Source organism: Lemur catta, chromosome 3 (genome assembly GCF_020740605.2).
Source record: "Lemur catta isolate mLemCat1 chromosome 3, mLemCat1.pri, whole genome shotgun sequence".
In the NCBI taxonomy this organism is placed as follows: Eukaryota; Metazoa; Chordata; class Mammalia; order Primates; family Lemuridae; genus Lemur; species Lemur catta.
The window spans coordinates 97811197-97830510 of NC_059130.1; the positions used below are offsets into that span (position 1 = coordinate 97811197).

General features: G+C 56.2%; 1 protein-coding gene across 2 annotated transcripts in view; it reads right to left on the reverse strand.

Annotated features, from left to right (window-relative positions):
• BMP8A (bone morphogenetic protein 8a) overlaps positions 1-19314 on the reverse strand; it is a 29533-nt gene that overhangs the window by 3908 nt on the left and 6311 nt on the right. For both annotated transcript variants that reach the window (XM_045548181.1, XM_045548182.1), the window contains exons 2-6: positions 9915-10104; positions 9330-9478; positions 2517-2711; positions 1620-1699; positions 365-475 (exon numbers count right to left, since the gene is read on the reverse strand). In XM_045548181.1, the coding sequence (XP_045404137.1) occupies positions 365-475; positions 1620-1699; positions 2517-2711; positions 9330-9478; positions 9915-10104 (725 nt within the window). The remainder of the gene's footprint in view (positions 1-364; positions 476-1619; positions 1700-2516; positions 2712-9329; positions 9479-9914; positions 10105-19314) is intronic.

A 19314-nucleotide genomic window follows, 5' to 3' on the forward strand; every position in this document is an offset into this window, starting at 1 on the left:
GTGCGAGCGTGCGTGTCTACTGTGTGCTAAGCCTATGACCGTGAGGAGCGGTGCCTGTCAGCCTGGGTGTCCACACACAGGGACATAAGTGACCCACATGCGCGTGTGCAGTGCACGGATGTGTACGTGTACTGAGCTATGTAGTGTGAGTGCGGGCTGCAGCCATGTTCAGGGGTGCGTGCATGTACAGGCGTGGCCGTGAGGGAGTGGTTTCTGCAGAGCTGTGGGGTTCACTACCTTACTGACTCCACGCAGAGAAAGCGCCCTGAGACCCGGAGCAGGTGCCCTCACTGCCCTCCTGGCTCACCAGCCCCCTCCCCTCAGGGCCCCCACCCCGGCCCGGGCGTGACGGTGAGACACTCACCAGGGACTGCAGGATGGCGTGGTTGGTGGCGTTCATGCAGGAGTCCAGTGGGAAGGAGCACTCCCCCTCGCAGTAATAGGCCGAGTAGCCTTGGGGGGCGATGACCCAGTCCTTGGGGGACATGGGGGAAGGTGAGTCCCGTCACCTGCCTCCCCTCAGCCCCTCAGTCCCGTCAGAGGACGTGTCACAGGACGACTCAGGGCTGCCCCTCACCCTCCCTGAGCCTCAGGGCCCATCCACCCACCCTCAGGGGCCTGACTGCACCCAGGGACCCTCGGCAGACAGGGCTCCAGCTCTGTCCCCTCACACCCACCTCGCTCTGTGTCCTCCCCCAGCCTGCCCTCCCGCCCGCACCCCCGGGCTGCAGTCACAGCAATGCACAGGGCACCGCCACCATCTCAGGTCCCTGTAGCAGCGATGACAGCTTAGCTGGCTGACGATTCAGTCTTCATTTTCATGGTTTTTACAAAAACAAAAACCAAAACAACAAAAAAACTCTTCTTCTATAAGTAACATATTTTCACTTTAGAAAACTTGGAAAACACAACAGAAAAACACAAAAAGAAAACAGGAGCCGGGCTCAGTGGCTCACACCTGTAATCTCGGAACTTTGGGAGGCCGAGGCGTTCAAGACCAGCCTGGGCAACATAATGAGACCCTGTCTCTACAAAAAACAAAATAAAATAAAAATTAGCAGGGCGTTGTGGGGCCCGCCTGTAGCCCTGGCTACTTGGGAGGAATGAGGATCCCTTGAGCCTGGGAGTTTGAAGCTGCAGTGAGCTATGATCGCATCACTGCACTCCAGCCTGCATAAAAGAGTGAGATCTTGTCTCAAAAAAAAGGAAAGAAAGAAAATTGCACTAGGTGTGGTGACTCACATCTGTGATCCCAGTATTTTGGGTGGGCGAGGCGGGAGGATGCCTTGAGGCCAGGTGTTCAAGACCAGCCCAGGCAATATACCGAGACTGTCTTTATTAAAAAATATAAAGAAATACGCTGGGTGTAATGTCAACATGCCTGTAGTCCCAGCCAGTCAGGAGTCTGAGGCAGGAGGATCTCTTGAGCCCAAGAGTTTGAGGCTGCAGTGAGCTATGATCTTATCACTCCAGCCTGGGAGACAGAGCAAGACCCTGTCTAAAAACAGAGAAAGAGAAAATGGAAGTCACCCATAATTCTAAGTCCTCCCTGCAGATCCACGTGTGACCTACAGGTGGAGGTTTTCAATTAAGAAAGACAGAGAAGGGTCAGAAATTACCAGCCAGCCGAGGTCCTGGAAGCTGACGTAGAGCTCGTGCCGACGGCAAACCTGCCGGCCGCTGGAGCCATGGACGTCATCTGTAGGGACAGACAGGACAAGGTCTTTTCTGGGGTTCCTGCTCTGTGCAGCTCCCATGGGGTACTGGGGTGGGGGTCACCCTGATGGGCACATTTGTTGAATAAACAAATGTTAGGAAACCATGTGGTCTCATAAAGCCACCCCTGGAGCTCTGCTTGTGCCATGGCCCAGCTCAAGAGCCCTCCACGGCTCCCCATGGCTAGAGTAGCCCTGTGCTCGGCTGGCCTCCCCTGCCCCTCAGCCTGTGAGCCGCCTGATGCTCCAACGAACACCCCAGGAGGCCCCTCGGCCACCCTGTGCCTCCTCTTTCTTTCCCCTGGAGACCCCTCTTGATTCACAGCCACCCCCCTCACCACACCCATTCCACGTGTTCAAGTGGCTCCCGTCAAGGCCGGCCAAAGGGCTGACTCCCTGTGAAGGAGGACACATGGCCGGGTCAGACCTATCCCTGATCCCGAGGGGCTTGGCCCTGCTGGGGAGAGACCTTCCCATAAACAGCTGAGGGTCCTGCAGGGTGCCCAGGCTCCAGCTGAGGTAGGCTCCTGGGAAAGGCCTGGGAGACCCAGGGGAGCAGCGACGGGGACTTCCAGGTGGCAGGGACAGGCAGGGCACAGGCTCCAAGGCCTGGAGAGAGCGGAGTGGCTGGTCATCTCGGTGCCTCAGAGCAAAGACAGTGTCAGGCACGGTTGCTGGAGAGTGACCAGGGCTTAGACCGAACCGAGGGCCCCGAGGTTCTGTGCCATCGCCTGGTTCTTGCCCCACCTCTCTCGGCCGAAGCCTGCGGGGCCGCAACCCAGGCCCTGCCCCGGCCCTCACCGAAGATCCCCGGGAGTCTGTTGGGGTGCGGCAGCTCGTTGGTTCTTTTCGGCTGCCTCCTCTTCAGTGGCCTCACTGCCCGAGGGGCGCGGACGGAGCTCGCGCTGGCTCTGAAGAAAGTGACCACGAAAGGCTGTCTGGCGCGCGGGGCCCGTCGCCCCAGCAGACCGGCCAGGCCAGGATCCACGCTGTGCCCTGAGACAGAGGAGAGAGGGGGTCACTCACGGGCGGGGGCCCTGTGCGGGGACACAGAGGGACCTCTCCCCCTGCAGGTCCAGGGGCGTGGAGCCTGAGGGCCTGAGGGGCCGGCTGAGCCTCAGTTTCCTCGCCTGAAGCCCAGAGTCCTCAGTCCAGCCCCGGCTCCCTGGCGGCAGATCTGGAGGAGGTGGGGAGTGAGGGGCCTCATGAGCCACAGGTGTCGGTATTAGGGATAATCATGACACAGACGTTAGTAACACGTTTTGCAAGTTGCAAAGAATTTCCCCACTGGTTACCTCATTCGGTCTTTACAGTAATCCCGAAGTGCACGCTTTACAGAAGACACTTCAGGGGCTTCCGTGGTGACCAGGGCCCCTGCCAGTGACTCCCAGAACCGGGCTCTCACCTCCGCCTGAGGACCCTGAGGCCCGTGTCCTGGCTTCCTGCCTGCACCGTCTGGGGTGCGAACCTGTAACCTCTGAGCGGGACAGCCCGGGGCAGCACGTGCGGGTTCGGCGAGTCCTGCTCTGCCGGGGCGGCCCGAGGGCCGGGCCTTGACCGACCCCCTGATGCCCGCAGAGGAGGCGCCAGGCTCCGTGGGGCAGAGACTGGCCCTGCAACCCAGTCCCAAGCCCAGGGCTCAACCCGAGTCGGCCTCTTTCCAGAGCCCAAGTTCCCATGATGGTTGAGAACAAGAGAGAGACAGGAGGCTGCAGGCGGGGACCTGGCTCGGGCTCAGCCCCAGGTCCAGCGAAGCCTGTAAAAAGGGATTTTTCCCACAGCCGCCCCGAGACCCAGGAAGCCATTAAAAACGTGATCCCTGACCCTGGAAACGCAAAGCCTGACCAAAACCCACAATTCCTCCTGCACTTGTTTGCATTTCAAGTGATCTCTTTTCTTTTCTTACTGTGAAAGCAACATAATAACCACAGTAAAGAAACCTTTGAGAAAAAACATTTCTAACCCCCCTCCTCAACTCCTATATATTCATTTTCATTTTTCTGGGCTGTTTTCATGACATGGATTTAAGTTTTAAACAGTTGTCAGCCCAGGAAAGAAGTCTGTATTTTCTGCAATTGTTTTTTCAGAGACGGGGCCTGGCTACGCTGCCAAGGCTGGTCTCGAACTCCTGGCCTCAACGACCCTCCCGCCTCAGCCTCCTGAGTTGCTGGGATTACAGGCATGAGCCGCCACGCCTGGCTTTTCTACTTTTTACCACAAACATTTTTCCGGTTGGCAAAATGTCTGCACAATAAACATTTCCAGCGTATAAAGTCCCGTGGAGCGCACAGCGCGATTGACGTAGACGCGGCTCGTCCTTAGTCACGCGGGCCATTTCCCGGCTCTCGTTATAGAGATGAGGCTACAGCAGAGCCTGTGCACTTTGGGTGTGAGGTCTCCTCACACTGAGTCCCAGAAGCAGGATCACTAGCTCATTTGTGCATCTCTTTGAACACAGTGCCAAGTGGTCAGTTTACACGAGAGCACATTTCACTTCCATGTTACAAACACTGATAAACATAGACATGCACACACACATACATGTACATGTGTACATATACACACGCAGACATACCTACATGTTAGGCACGTTATACAACGTGGGTCTCCATTACGCACCACAGGTCGAGGACACCGCCTGCCCCACTCTCAGTCCCTCTCAGAGCTCGGCCCTTAAGCAGCTGTGCCTCAGGCCAGGTGTCCGCTGGACACTTGATTGAACCCTTCAATCCAGAGACCAACCTTTGACCTGTGACGTCACCTGCCACAGACAACTGCTCTGGGCCCGGGAGAGGCTCCCTCTGAGGAATGTGGACCAGAGCCCCATGGACAGGGAGGGTGCTGGGTGCAGGCACCGCCATCGGAAGGCGGCCCGGGAGAGCCATTCGGCAGATTGGGTCCTGGCCAGTCTGGGTTATGGAAAGTGGCAGAGCCACAGGGGGCGGAGCCTCAGGAGCAGAGGGACAGGCGGGAGAGGACACATGGGAAAGGAACACAGTGTCCTGAGCAGGGTGGCCGGCAGTCACCGATGCCGGGACCTGGAGGGGAACTCTGCAGACTGGCCCCCCATGGGGACGACTCTGGACCCAGGGCAGCCCTCCAGGGCTGTCTGCTGCTGGGGAGCCCTGGCTGCGGGGGGCAAGGGGCCATCAGTCCTCCAGGCTTTGTTCACTATTTGCCTTTCTTTTGTGCGACTACCTATGTTCCAGGGTCTGCAGTTATGGGGGTCTCCTGGGCACAGAACATGGCGACATATTAGATCAATTCCCCAATAAACCCTTGCAGACCTTCTGAGCCAGGGACCCTTTGGTGCTGGGGACCCCTTCGCAGGCCCCACAGGCCAGGTGAGCCTGACTGAGGGCCCTTGCGAGCAGCCGATCCCAGGCGCCCATTTTACAGCAGCAGCAACGAAGGCCCAAAGACAGCAGCAACTGCTCAAGGTCCCAGGGCAAGGTGGGACAGAGCCAGGACAGTCACACCCTTCCCTGGCCAACTGCAGAGGCCTGGCTTGGGGCCATGGGGGGAAGGGGACTGATGCCTGGTCTCTGTTCAGAGCTTGCATCGGCAGGCCTGGGGAAGCCCCCCAGCCCCTCCTTCCAGAGCCCAGAGCCCCCCTCCCCTCAGCTCTGCTTTGTGCCCACCCGTCCTTGGGCAGGGCCCCTGGCTCCAGCTGGCTGCAGGAAGGCCGGGCAGTCCTGGCGGTGGCAGCTCCCAGGCTGCCCAGGTCTGGCAGACCCTCCCTGGGAATGAGAGTGGGGCGTCTCGCTGTGTGCTCCTGGCACCTCTGCCTGTTCCACACTCCTGCTAGAAACTCTCACAGCCGGGGCAAGTCAGCTGCCCCTCCCCAGAAGCCCGAAAATGTGCCCCACCGTCTACTCAACAACATTTCATCCCACCCACCCCCAGCCATGGTCCCTGGCCACTTCCCCACGCCCCCAGGCTGTCCCCTCAGCGAGTGCCATCCCTCCTGTCCAGGATCCAGCCCTTCCATTGGGTGAGGCTCTAATGGGCCCTCTCAAAAAGGCCGTCCTTGACCACCTAGAACTTACTGCTCTGCCCAGCACGCTCCCATCAGCTGTGTGAACCCCTGGAGCTCACTTACAAGGAGCACGCTCCGTGCCAGGCTTGGTCTCCAACAGTGCACACACAGGCACCCACAGGCACATACACACATGCACACACACACATTCTTCTCACTTTAGTTTTGAGACTACAGACTCAGGATGAGACACCTCACAGCCCCTCCTGGGTTCTGAGGGCTGTTACACAAGAGGCCACTTAGGGCCACTAACAGGGGGAAGGATGTAGGTGTCTGGTCTGGAGGATGCAGATGCAGCTCAAGTGGAGAAAACCCTCTAGTCCATCGCTTAGGTTTCTAGACCTCCTTTTAGCATAAGCTGTCGCCTTGGGCAACACAGAGACTGCTTCTTTCTGGGGGAACCTTCCCTGTGGGCTGTCGGCACCAGCAGTCTCTCCCCGCCTCTCCCATCACCAGGTCCCAACCCCTGGACACGGTTCTGTTTTCCTTCTAGGGTCACGTATTTATTCAGGCACCAGAAGAGACGTGGGAGGAGGAGGGGAGGCTGCCGGGAAACAAACTTTACCAACAAAGTGAAAGGCCCCAGAAGAAAGTCAGAGGAGCTACCGGGGAAACTTCCATGAAGACCACATTTCTCCATCACAGATTCACATGTATGTCTGTCTGTGTGTCACGGCAGTAGTGAGACGGGGAGCTCCCGAGTGTCACCACCAGGAGCCGCCAGGCCGCCATCGTCCGCCGGGCTCCGAGGTCCCGGGCACAAGCTGGGGGCACCTCGAGTCACAGAGCAGGGAGGGCGCCAGCGCCGTGACGCGCGCCTGGGGGTCGTGCTGGGAGCCAGGTGTACGCGGCCAGGAGCCAGGTTCCTAACGGCCCGCCGCAGGGACAAGGACGGAGCTGTGCCCGCGCCTGCCCAGAGCTGGGGGCCAGAGTCGCCGCCCGTGCAGGCCCGGGACGGCGCTGCTCTCCGTCCACCTGTGTCCCGCACACAGGCCCCAGGCGCAGGGCAGAGCCGAGCCCAGGCTCCGCGTGGAAGGCGTCACCCCAATCCCTCCTGCCTCGTGGAGCCTCAGACAGAAGCTGCAAACCCGCCAGAGCCTCCCCAGAGCTGCCAGTGTCTAAGGAACAGGCACAGCAGGGGGACGCTGATGGTGGTGATGAGCCACCCCTCTCTGAGCACTCCCTCTGTGCGGGGCACCCTGGTTTAATCCTGTGACAACCGGGAGAGTGGATGTCTGCTCCAACGCAAACACCTGGGGCTCAGGCTCACCCCTCATTGTGACAGTGAAGCACATTGTCCCTCCCACACAGCCATCAGGAAGGGCCCCTGCACCTGAAGAGCCTGCCGCCAATGTCCTCTGTCCCTCACCCTTGAACTGGTCCTGAGTATTGCAGTTTTCGTCCCTCTCCACTGAGTCACTCCCCCACAGAAGTGCAGGAGTGTCGCCTAACCTGTAAAGACGCTGCCCTGTCCCCCATTTCTCTCCAGCCACCACCCCATTTCTCTGCTCCCCTTCCCCAGCAAAGGTTCTGGAAAGAGCTGTCTACTGTCTCCACTGCCTCCCTCCACCTCCCCCATCAGACTTTGTCCCCACACTGAGCTCTTGGTCATCAACATCCTCCTGTGACTAAATCCTTTGGTTACTTCTCTGTTCTTGTCTTCTATGCTCACAGCAGGACACAGATGACAACTCCCTGCTTCTGCAAACACTTTTCTCTCTTGGCGTCTGGGTCACCTTGCCCTCCAGGTTTCCTGGTCCCTCCTGTTGGAGGCTGCAGGGCTCTGGGCCACCCCCTTCGTCTCCAGGGACACATTCCTTCTCCAAGTGACCTGGTCCAGTTCCATGGCTTTAAATCCATTACATTCCAGCGCTTCTCACACCTGGATCTCCATACCGACCTGTCCCTGGAGTGGCATTTCCATGAGGTCCAGGGATCTCAGTAGGACCCCAGAGGGTCTCCATATGCCAGCCACAGAAGAACTCTTGACTTACTACCCGAAACCTGCCCTTCCTCTATTTTCTGCCAACTCAGGCCAAAAAATCTATTAAAAACTATCCACAGGTTGGGTCCACATGTCATCCACCATTCCCCTCTTCCCTCACCTGTTCCCCAGCTGGACCTACATCCTCACCTCCCTAATTCATCCACCTTTCTCCGTCTCCGCACCAACGAGCCCTCACAGCCGCCTCCTGGACCGCTGTGTGGCTCCGACAGGTCTCTCTGACGTCACTCTCGTCCTTCTCAGTCTGCCCTCCCCGCTGAAGTCAGGGGGTTGCTTATTTTATGCAGATGTTCTGTAAAGTTTTAATTTTACAACAGTTGAGATTTACAGAAAATTTGTCAAAGGTAGCACAGAGCGTTCCCATATACCTGGGCCTAGTTTCTCCTGGGGAATGTTAACATTTTACACTACTAGGTAGGGTACCCCTGTCACAACTAATGAACCAATACTGGTATCTTATTACTAAGCACATGCCATCATTTATTCGGATTTCATAAATTTTCCCCTAATGTCCTTTCACTGTTCCAGGATCTCGTCCAGGACACCACATCGCATTTAGTTGTTACAACTGCTTAGGCTCCACTTGCCTCGTTTTTGATGACCGTGACAGTTTTGAGAAGTACTTGTCAGGTATTCTGCGGAGAGTTTTCTCGTGGCTGGAGGGGGGTTATGGGCTTGGGGGAGGCGGCCTCCGAGGGGAAGCGCCGTTGTCCACAGCGCGTGTGGATGTGACCTTCCTCCCAGGCGACGTGGAGCTTGTCCGGCTCCTCACTGTGCAGGTTCTGCCCCACCCCGTCCACACGGTGCTTTCAGACAGCAAGTCCCTGTGGGTCGCCATTATGGACGGGTGGGGAGTCACCCTCCACCCCCTTGAGGGCAGCATTTCTGAGGGTTCTCTGCAAAAGCCTGAATCAGGTCCTGTCATCCTCCCTGCTACTAAGCAAAATCAACCACCCCAAACTCCGAATACCTCGCCCTGGTTTACCCTAACTCAGCTACCCCTGCCGCCCTCTCTCAATCTCAGCTCCTTCCAACTGCTCCCTGGCCGGCTCTGCAGCCCACGCGCCCTCTTGCTGGACCACAAACACACCAACCTCGTGCCCACCTTCGGCCTTTCCCACTGCCCGGTATGAAAGAGGCTGTCCCCCCAAATCCCCGTGCAGTGAGAGAGAATCCTCGTTCTCTGGATGAGAAAACTGAGGCCAGGGCCACCGAGTGGGGCATTGCCGAGGTGGGATTCAAACCCAGGCCTCTCGGACTCAGAGCCTGGGGATGCAGCCACCTCCCCTCCTTCCCTTCCCAGTGCAGAAGCTCCCAATGTAGAAGCCGCTCCGGGGGCAGAACTGCCTGCGTCCCGGGGAAGGAAGACATGGGCTCACTCTTAGAGACTCAAATGTGGGCTCTGCAGGAGAGCAGGGCCACCTGCCCAGGACCTCCTCTCTGGACCTCATCGACCCTCACAGTGGGCACAGCTGAGAATGGCGGGACACCAGGGCCCAAGGAGGCCACCACCATGGCCTCTGCTGAGACAGCCTGTGAGGGCCCCGGGGGAGCAGCCCCTCAGCCTCACCATCCTCAGTTTCCACATAGAGGCGGAGTCCCAGGTCCTTGTTACGGTGCAACAGCCAGCGGTCACTGGCTGCTGTGACATCCAGCACCAGCCAGCCCTCGTCCCCAGCTCGGAGCGTCTGAAGATCCAAAAAGAACAAGTCAGACTCCCTGTGGACACGAAAGAACAATTAACTGGTGGCCGGCACAGCTGCCTGTGAGTTTCTAGTGTCCGCTTGGGGACCCGTCACTGGCGCATCTGACTCTGGGCTGGCTCCTTCCACGCCTTATCTCACTGAGTCAGCCCACAGAGGTGTTACTGCGCCTGAATACAGATGGAGAAACTGAGGCTCAGTGACCCGACCAAGGTCCCACGGCCAGGATGGCAGGACGGGGACCTGACACCAGGACTGTCTCTGGGCTGTTCCCACAGTGCCCAGAGGTCTCAGGACAAACATCTTTCCCATCTCCCTGGCTCCCTTTTCCATCCTCTGGGAACAGATCCTCCCCCTCCCCCACCCCAGCCCCCAGTGGGTGGGACACACCACCAGGGCCTTGACCATGAGACCGTGAGGCGGGGCAGGCGCCGGGGCCCAGGGGAAGGCACCTGTTGGATTGCTCCTGGACCACCTCAAACATGCTGACGTGGAGGGTCCTGTTGAGTGGGCGGGTGCTCGGCACCTTGTAAATGCGGAACTCCGCGGCTGTGACCGCCTCCCTCACCGGGATCTGGGTCAGGTCAAAGCGGAACTCCTTCCAGTGGGGCTCCTGGTGGCCCAGGGCTCGGTCTCGCTCCACTGGAAGACAAAGCGGAGCCAGTCACTCGGGGTGACTCAGGCTGCTGAGTGGGCAGAGCCGGGTGACCTGCTGTCACCCACTGCCTTGGGGGGCCCTGGGAGGCCTGGGCAGTGCCAGCTTCCTCCTGTGCAAATGGTCTTGTTCTAGGCCTGCCCCATGGTGTAGACAGGATTCCACAATGTAGACAAGGCTCCGAGAGGTCGTGTAGTCAGGCCACCCTGAGCCCTGCGCCTGGCCACCCCCAAACCTGGCTCGCAGCCCCCCAACCCCCATCTGGCCCTGGGACCTGCAGGTGAGACAGAGGCTGGGCCCTCCTCTGGGAGCTCCCAGGCCAAAGGGACACAGACATCGGACCCAAGGCAGGAAAGGGCCAGGCCCTCCCGGGGAACCCTGGTGGACAGGGACATAACCAAGGGCATCTCAGCGGGACACGGGCCATCCAGAATCTGCCCCTTGCCTGGATGGGAGGGCAGGGATGAGGTGGGGGGCTCAGAGCTGACAGCTGAGCTGGGCTGAGGCAGGAGTGTGAACCTGCCGCAGTGTCAGGGCACTGCAGGACACAGGCCTAGAGTGGAGGGACCCGAGGGCAGGGCAGGCAAGTGATCACCTGGAAACAGCAGAGGGCAAAGGACCCAGTTTCCCTTTTTGGAACAAGGAGAAGGAGGAAGGAGGGAGGAGGGAAACATGGAAAGGAACAAGAAGAGCCAGGGTGGGAGTGACAAGCTGCTGGAGAGGCCCAGTCAGGTGCTGGGGAAGTCCGAGGGTCCCACGAGGTGGTGTGATCTGAGCAGGCTCCACGGAGGAGGTGACACCTGAACTGGCCTTGAAGGATGGGATGGAGTTCTGGTGGTTGGAGAAGGTGGCAGGGAGGGCGCTCTAGGCAGAGGGGACCCCACCTGCACAGGTGTGGAGGTGCCCTTAGGCCAGCAGGTGTGGGGCACAGCAGGGGAGCCGGGCCAGGACATGGGCTGTGCCTCTGGCCAGCGGGGAGCACAGCAGGTGGGGGCAGCAGGGCCTGGTGGGGCGAGTGGCGGGTTGCAAGACTCCCTGGAGGCCGAGCTGGCGCAAGGGCTGGAGGTGGGATCCGAGGCGGCCCCGCGGCGGGGGCTGGTCTAAGAGTCTGGCGGAGTCCGCGGTTGCGGAATAAATCCCACATTTCCCTGCACGGAAATGCCCAGGATGGTATATTTAGGGCGGTCTCACTTTAGCCTCCTGTCACTTTCAAACACTAAAAATCTGTGTTTCCGGAAAGCAGGGCTGGGAGCCGCCCAGCGCCTTCCTCAAAACCCAACACTGAGATTTTAATTATATGTTTGTGAGTCTTTTTAAAAATTCTCTCTCTGGCTACTGGGCTCGGTGACCACAGCCAGGTTTTTAAAAAGCACCGGGCTGTGTGGCCCGAGACGGATGTGGGGAGCACTTCCTGTCCTCGCGGTGGGGACCTGGCCCAGTGGCGGACGGGCAAGCGGCTGTGCTGGGCAGGGCCGGGGCCAGACCTGCTTGGGCAGGGCGGAGGAGGACTGGGTCGTGCATTGTCCAACAGCACCCGAGGGTGCCTGGCACACAGCCAATGCCCACCCGAGAGCCAGGCTGTTCAGTGTGCTGCAGGGCACGGTCCAGGTGCCGCAGCCACAGGCAGGGACTGCCCAGGGCAGGGTTCTGGACATTTGCTGAGTGATGCCCATGCCCCGAACATCTACACACGTGTGCCCCCCTCCCTAGATACACTTTCTGTCTGGTTTTTTCACTGAAATACAAAGAGATGAAAACAGATACACTCACATGCACAACTTTGGTGACAATTGCAGTGGATTCAGGAACTGGGCAGACCACTTGTGTTACATGGCTGTGTAAGAAGCCCCAGTTTGCAGGATGAAATAAGTCCTTGCTGTTGGTTGTCACAGGGTGTGACAGTGAAGGAGCCACTCAGTTTTGTCCTGGGCCGATCTGTGTCACAGCATCATGATACACACCTGCCCCCAGGGCACAGCGGAGGCAGACAGGTGGGTCCTGGGGGCTCACTGGGAATGACCAGATGCTGATCTCATATTGCGTCCGAAGAGACAGCCCACAAAGCCACCAGCTCTGCGTGGACACGAGCTCTGTGGCCTTCCTCCCTCGCTGACGGGTGGGGCCGCACAGGCTGGCTCAAGAGTCTTGCTCAACTGAACTGACCCCACTTCCAAACTCCCTTCCCGTGGGTTTGTGAAATCGATAAGCCGCCCAGGAGTTCCAGCACAGGAAACGGCCTATGCTGGCTGTTCCGGGCAAGCCTAGAAGTTGGGAAATTTTTAGGAAAATAATGATTTTCAGCAGACATTGATAAAACTTCCTGGGGTACAGCACTAACATGGACATTCCTGTCACCGCCTGAAGGGAGTGCCCCTTTGTCTGCTGGATTTATAGCTGGGCAGTGACTGCTCCTTTGGATTAGGAAAGATATTTCTCAAAAGCTGATGTGGGGGAAAAAGCAGTTGCTAGGACCTGGATTTTCCCCTGTGGTGGCTCTGGGCAAGCTGCCCTGCTTTAGCCACCAACACAGCACTGAAAAGTGCAGATTCTCTGGCCCGTAGCTGGGGCTCCTGGTCCTGAACCTGCCAGTGACCAGGTACTCCTTGGTGTGGCCTCAGTGTTCTCGTCTGTGAAAGGGAAGGGACTATGGGATACAAGTGGTACCCATTCCTTAGGAGGTGGGAGGGCACTAACCTCTAATTTCCTAACTTAAAGTGCCAAAGTGATGCCATGCAGCCAGCACCATCTGAAACTCTACAGGCATTGGGTGGGGGGAGGGAGACATTCAGGGTTTTTTTGTTTTGTTTTTTTTTCAAATAAAAATGTGGCATGAGAGAAAATATAACATGAAAATACATCAGTTGAACTGGCAGGCATTTGGATGACTTAAAGATGCCAGCTTTCACCTGCCCGACCTTAGTCAAGGCATTTAACTTTCGGGGCTGGGTGTCCACATCTGCAAAACGACACTTTGATATAGGGTCAGGTTTGCTCACTGTGGTCGGTACTTGGTCATGGTCCAGCGAGGGCTGGACTGTTCAGGAGCATTTCCTTGTGGGTGCACGCCCAGGCCCTGCCTTCCCATATAACCAAGGTCTGGAATCTCCCGAAGATGCCCGGGCTCAGAGAGGCAGCACCTCAGCAGCACCACTGAGACCAGTGCTGGCCCAGACAGAGAGCACCACGCACACTCTGCACCCACTTTATACACATGTGGAAACAGGACCCAGGAGTCCTGACCCTGGCTGGACTCTGTCCACTACAGTGGACCACCACTGTCCGATGCTGAAAAGATGGCATAAAGACCAAGTTGGTATTGGCCCCAAACGCTTCAGGACTAAAGACAGACACCTGAACACACAGCACAGAATGGCTGCTGCTGCTTCCCAAAGCCCTGCTATTATTTGGGGGTTCATGGAGGGAATTTACAGCAGGGCCAAGGTCTGTACAATGTCGTTTCTCAGGTTTTCCCAGTAAAATTCCACGGCCAGTTGTGGGGTTGGGACGTTCATCCCAGACAGGCTGGGGGTGAGGGTGCAGGGGGTGCTCCCCATCTGGCCCGTGTCCTGGATCCCGACCATCTGAGATGTGTCCTGCCAGGAATCCTCTCTTTGTGCTGGCCCTGGGAGGGACTACTGCTGTTTAGAGCAAGGTTTCTGGGTCGTAAATTATTTCCCCCACCTGCAAAATCTGGGGCCAAGATTCCTAATTTTGGGGGTCCCATAATTTCACTTTTGGGCTTGTGGGAGGATTCCTGATTCTGTTGCCGTCTCATGGTCTGAAGACTTTACAAGAACGTTCACTTTTCCCATTCATTTTTGCTGGTCACGTCCAGGAATATTAATTAATTCATTTATTCAACACATTTGAGAGCAGTGCTTGTCGCGTGCGAGTCACTATTTAGGCACAGGAGACACTGAAGCCAACAAGACAGACCAGACCCTGCCCAGGGGGATAAACAAGATCAGCATGTGTGGTTAGAGCTGTGAAGGACACAGAGAGGTGGGACTGGGAATGATGCTGGGGGGAGGGGCTGCTTTATTTATGCTGTTAACTTTATTTTGAAAAAATTTTAGATTATTTAATTTTTTCTTTCTTTCTTTCTTTTTTTTTTTTTGAGACAGTGTCTCTGTCGCCCACGTCAGAGTGCAGTGGCGTCATCATAGCTCACTGCAACCTCCAACTCCTGGGCTCCTCCCGCCTCAGCCTCCCAGCGTGCTAGGATTACAGGCGTGAGCCACTGCACCGGCCCAGATTATTCAGATTTAGAGAAGAGTTGCAAGAATAGTACAGAGACTTTCCAGATATACTCTTCCCCTGATGATAACAGCTTACATAGCCAATGTGTAGCACAATTAAGAAAACTAGGAAATTGATGTTGGTGTGATACTGTTAACTAAAATACAGACTTTTCTCAGATTTCACCAGCTTTTCTACTACTGCCCCTTAACGTCCTTTCTCTGTTCCAGGATTCAATCCAGGATCCCGGGTTATGTTTCCTTGTCATTTCCCCTGGGGCTCCTCTGACTTGTGACTGTTCTCCAGTCTTTCCTTTCGTGACCTTGACACTTTTGAAGAGTACCGGTCAGTTATTTTGTAGCACTTCCCTCAATTTGGGTTTGTTTTATGTTTTCTCATGTTTAGACTAAGATATGGATTTTGGAGACTACCATAGAGCATGAAATTGGGTAACGTTATGTCAATCTGTCTTATTACTAGCGATGTTAACTTTGATTCCTTGGTTACAGGATGTCTGCCAGGCTTTTCACTGTAATGTCACTATTTTTCCTTTTGTAAATAATAAATACCATGAGGAAGATACTTCCAGGTTAAGCACATATCCTGTTTCTCTTCAAGCTTGTGCCCACTAATTTTAGTACCCACTAGTGAATCCTGCCTGCATCAATTATTCTATAGTATCTGTAATACTGATTTTCTATTTCCTTCATTCCTTCCACAATTATTAATTGAAATTCTTTTGAAAAAAAGACTTGCCAGGCACAGTGACTCACACCTGTAATCCCAGCACTTCAGGAGGCCAAGGCGGGAGGATCCCTGGAGCCCAGGAGTTCGAGGTTGAAGTGAGCTATTATGATGCTACTGCACTGCTAGAATTATTTATTTACATCATTATGGATTTGTGGATGTTTATTTTATTCTGTGGGTTATAATCCAATACATTAATGCCCTGGGGTGGGGGGTGAGTGAGCTGTCCCTCTCCCAGGAATGGATTAGTTCCTAGAGAGTAGGGATGTGTTAAAAAGAGTCTAGCTCCCTTGGTTTCGTTCTCTTGCCTCTTCTCTCACCTGTGATCTCTCAGCACGTGCCTGCTCCCCTCCTACTTTCCGTCATGAACTGAAGCAGCCTGAGGCCTCACCAGTTGCAGTTGCTCTTGAACCTTTCAGCCACCAGCCTCATGAGCCAAATAAACTGTTTTTCTTTATAAATTACCTAGACATAGGTGTTCTGTTATGGCAACATAAAACAGACTAAGAAAATTGGTCCCGAAGGTTAGGGTGTTGCTGTACAGGTACCTGCAGATGCAAAAGTGGCTTTGGAGCCGGGTACTAGGTAGTGGATGGAAGAAGTTGGAGGAGCGGGCTGGAAAAAGCCTGTATTGCCATGAACACAACAATAAGGGTCATTCTGGGGAGGATTCAGAAGAAAACAAAAAGACAAGGGACAGTTGGAACTTCTTAGAGACTGGTTTAGTGATAATGACCAAAATGCTGATAGAAATGTGGAGAGTAAGGTCTCTCTGACGAGGTCTCAGACAAAACTGAGGAACAAGGCATTGGATACAGGAATAAAGGCCGTCCTTGTCACACCATAGCAAAGAACACGGCTGCCCTGTGGCCATGCCCTAGGGCTTCCCGGAAGGCAGAACTTAAGAATGATGAACTTGCCTATCTGGTAGAAGAAATTTTTAAGCAGCTCAGTGCTCAATAATCAGAGTGGTTATTTTTAATAGCTTACACTCAGTTACGACAGCAAAGGAACGACCTAAAGGCAGAATTTGTAATCTAAAGGGAAGCAGAGTGTCAAAATGTAGGAAATTCACAGCCTGGCCTTGTGGTAGAGAATGAAAGAGCACTTTTAGGAGAGGAGTTCAAGGGTGCCACGGTGGTAGTGAGTGAGGTCTCCGTCTCACAGGAATAGATGAGTTCCCTACAGAGTGGGCGTCTGTAAAAAGAGTCTGGTTTCCTTGGTTTCTCTCTCGCTTCCTCTCTCACCATGTGATCTCCACACCTGCCCACTCCCCTTTCTACCATGAATTGAGGCAGCCTGAGGCCCTCACCAGATGCAGGTGCCCAATCTTGAACCTTTCAGCCACCAGACTTAAAAGCCAAATAAACCACTTTTCTTCATAAGCTACCTAGCCTTAGGTATTCTGTTATAGCAACATAAACAGACAAAGATGACCTTTTACCTTAGAAAGGGTGAGTGCATCATCATCGTCATCATCATCACCACCACCACCATACACTGGTCACCTTTGAACAGGTTTCTCAACTTTGGCACTATGGACATTTTTGGCCAGATAGTCCTTTGTTGTGGGGGACTGTCCTGTGTATTACAGGATGGTTTGCCGCATCCCTGGTCGCTGCCCCTCTAGATGCCAGCGGCACCCACTTCCCCTCCCTGGTTGCAACAATCAAAAATGTCTCCAGATATTGCCAAATATCCCCTGGAGTCAAAATTGTCCCTTGTTGAGAACCACTGCCTTTTAGGAATGCTAAGATCCCATTCCATTATTCTAAAACCTAGTATGTAAGGGGAAAAATAGCCATGTCTGGAGAAGGAACCAGTCATGTGAAGAGCTAGGAGACAGCCTTCCAGGCAGAGGGAACAGCAGGTGCAAAGGCCCTGGGTGTTTGAGAAGCATCAAGGAGGCTGGTGTGGCTGGAATCTAGTGGTCAGGGGTTGAGGCAAACAAGAAGAGGTTGGAGTGACAGCAAGGCCAGTTCGTCTGTAACAAATCCTGTTTCTCAGCCTCTGAGAACTCAGCATGGTGATTCAAAGAAGCCCTGTGATGTAGGAAGAATTTTAAAAGTCCGATTGCTGCTGATGCTGTGACCACCCCTGACCTTGGGAGGTGAGTGGGAAGCCACTGCGGCCACAGTGCACCTGTAGAGTTTTCTCCAGCCGACAGGGACTCTTGACAGCCAGCTCCACGGTGATAACAGGCCATGCTCAGCACATGGAACAGACAATGCTACCTTCCACAGGGCCCCACCCGGGGAGGTAGTCAAAGTTTCCTTTCTGAACCGCCTCACTGTGGCCCCAGGAAAATAAACAATCGTGAATCACCAGCGTGCGCTGATGGAACCCTCGGCCTCCTCCTCCAGCCTCAGCTAAAACAACCTCTGGATCCCACGTTTCCAGGAAAGGCCTGCTGTGGGCAGGAGGCGGCCTCCACCCGTCACGGCCACTGGCCACGTCCGGGGCGCTGCGCCTGCCACTCGCACGCCAGCCCTCCAGATGTCCAGCCCTGTGACCATCGGCCCGACACCAACAAAGGCTCCAGCTATTTTTGAGCCCCGGACAAAATTTAGACTCACCCAGACAACCTAAATCTGTCTCGTTTCTGACCAAAAAGTAAGACTTCTAAAGACACCCTCTCCCTCCAGCTCTGAGTGGCTGTTCAGAGAACAGAACTTCTGACCCGTGTGACCCGTCCCGCATCCCTCAGACCCTTCCCAGCCCCGCAAGGCCCACAGGAGCTCAGCTCTGTGTTCCAGGCCCTCCCCGAGCTGGCCCCGCCCTCTGTCCCTCTCGGCCTCTTGCGCCTTCTGGCTGCAAACACCCTCCCCAGAGTCCCTCCTGAAGCTGCTCTCTCTGGGGTCGACCCTCCCGTCGTGACAAAGGCTGCCTCCCTCTCAGCCCGGCTGAGGAGCCCCCTTCTCCTCCGACCCCACACGGATCAGGCCGTTGGTCTCTCCCTTCCCGCTGTGCCAGGGGCTCCTGTTCCTGCTTCAGCTGCCCCTCCGCACAGAAAGCCCTTTGACAGCAGGGACGGAGCCACGTGAGGGGGACACGAGAGGCTCTCAGCGGTCAGCTCAGCAAGCCCTGTGCTCCGGCGGCCCCAGGGGCGGGGTGGGACCCAGCCCATTCTTCCCAAGGGCTGCCTGTCCCCAGGACGGCAGCTCCGTGTCCGGCACCTGGGCCGGGGCATCACTGCTGGTCTGGGAGTGGCTTCCACGTCACAGCGTCTCCATCAGATGCCACCGACAGTTCGCGTTGCTGTGGGACTTGCCTCCTTCCAGCCTGGCCCTGAGGTGGGGGACAGGCTCCCCCAGAGCCCCGGGGCGGACAGGCTGGGCCCGTCTGGCCAGTCCTGCTCGTAGCGAAGGCCGAGGGGCCACGTCAGGCCTAACGCAAGGTCCCCCGGGTCTCCTCGGCCTCCGCCGGCCAGCGGAAGGGCCACAGGGTGGACGACGGGTCAGCCTGCGTCCTGAAGGGGTTCCTCGCACCCAGAAATCTCAGCGCCGCCTAGGGCAGGCCCGGGCCTTCACTTCTGGGGTATTTTCGGTCCGGTCTCCTCACTGGCTTTTCTCAAGAGCTGTTTCCATAACTGGCTCTGCGCTCGTAATTACCGGGCCGGGCCTCGGACGGCTCCGGGCCCCAAATTAAAAGGGAACACCCACGCGCCACCACATCAAGCCCGCCAAGGCCAAGAATAGATCCCAGGAGATGCGAGCAAGAAAGATGCAATTCCTCCAGTTGAACCGCGGGAAAGAACTGAACTCTGGGAATTTTCCAGAGAGACCTGGGCACGGTGACACTTCCCTCCTGCCTGTGGGGCAGAGGTTTCCGTGAGGAGGAGCCCCCGTGAGCGGGCAGGGAGTGGGCACATTCTCTGGTCAGAGCTGGAAAGGCCTTTGGGCAACCCTGCAGAGATGGGGAAACTGAGGCCCAGAAGGGGCAGAGGCTTTCCAGGGGTCACAGATCAGGTTAGGGGCCCATGACGTGCACGTTCAGGCTTGGAGCCGGTGCGCAATGAGTGGCCCTGGAGTCAATGGGTGGCCATATTGGGATGGGAGGGTCACCTGTCCACAAGGTTCTTCTGTCAACAGGTGCCCGAGATGCCTGCTGAAGCCACCCTCCTCGAGGCAGGGCCCATGGGGACTCAGGGTCCCAGAGGAGGGCCCAGGGAGCTGTGGCACCCACTGTCGGCTTCCACAAAGACGGAGGGC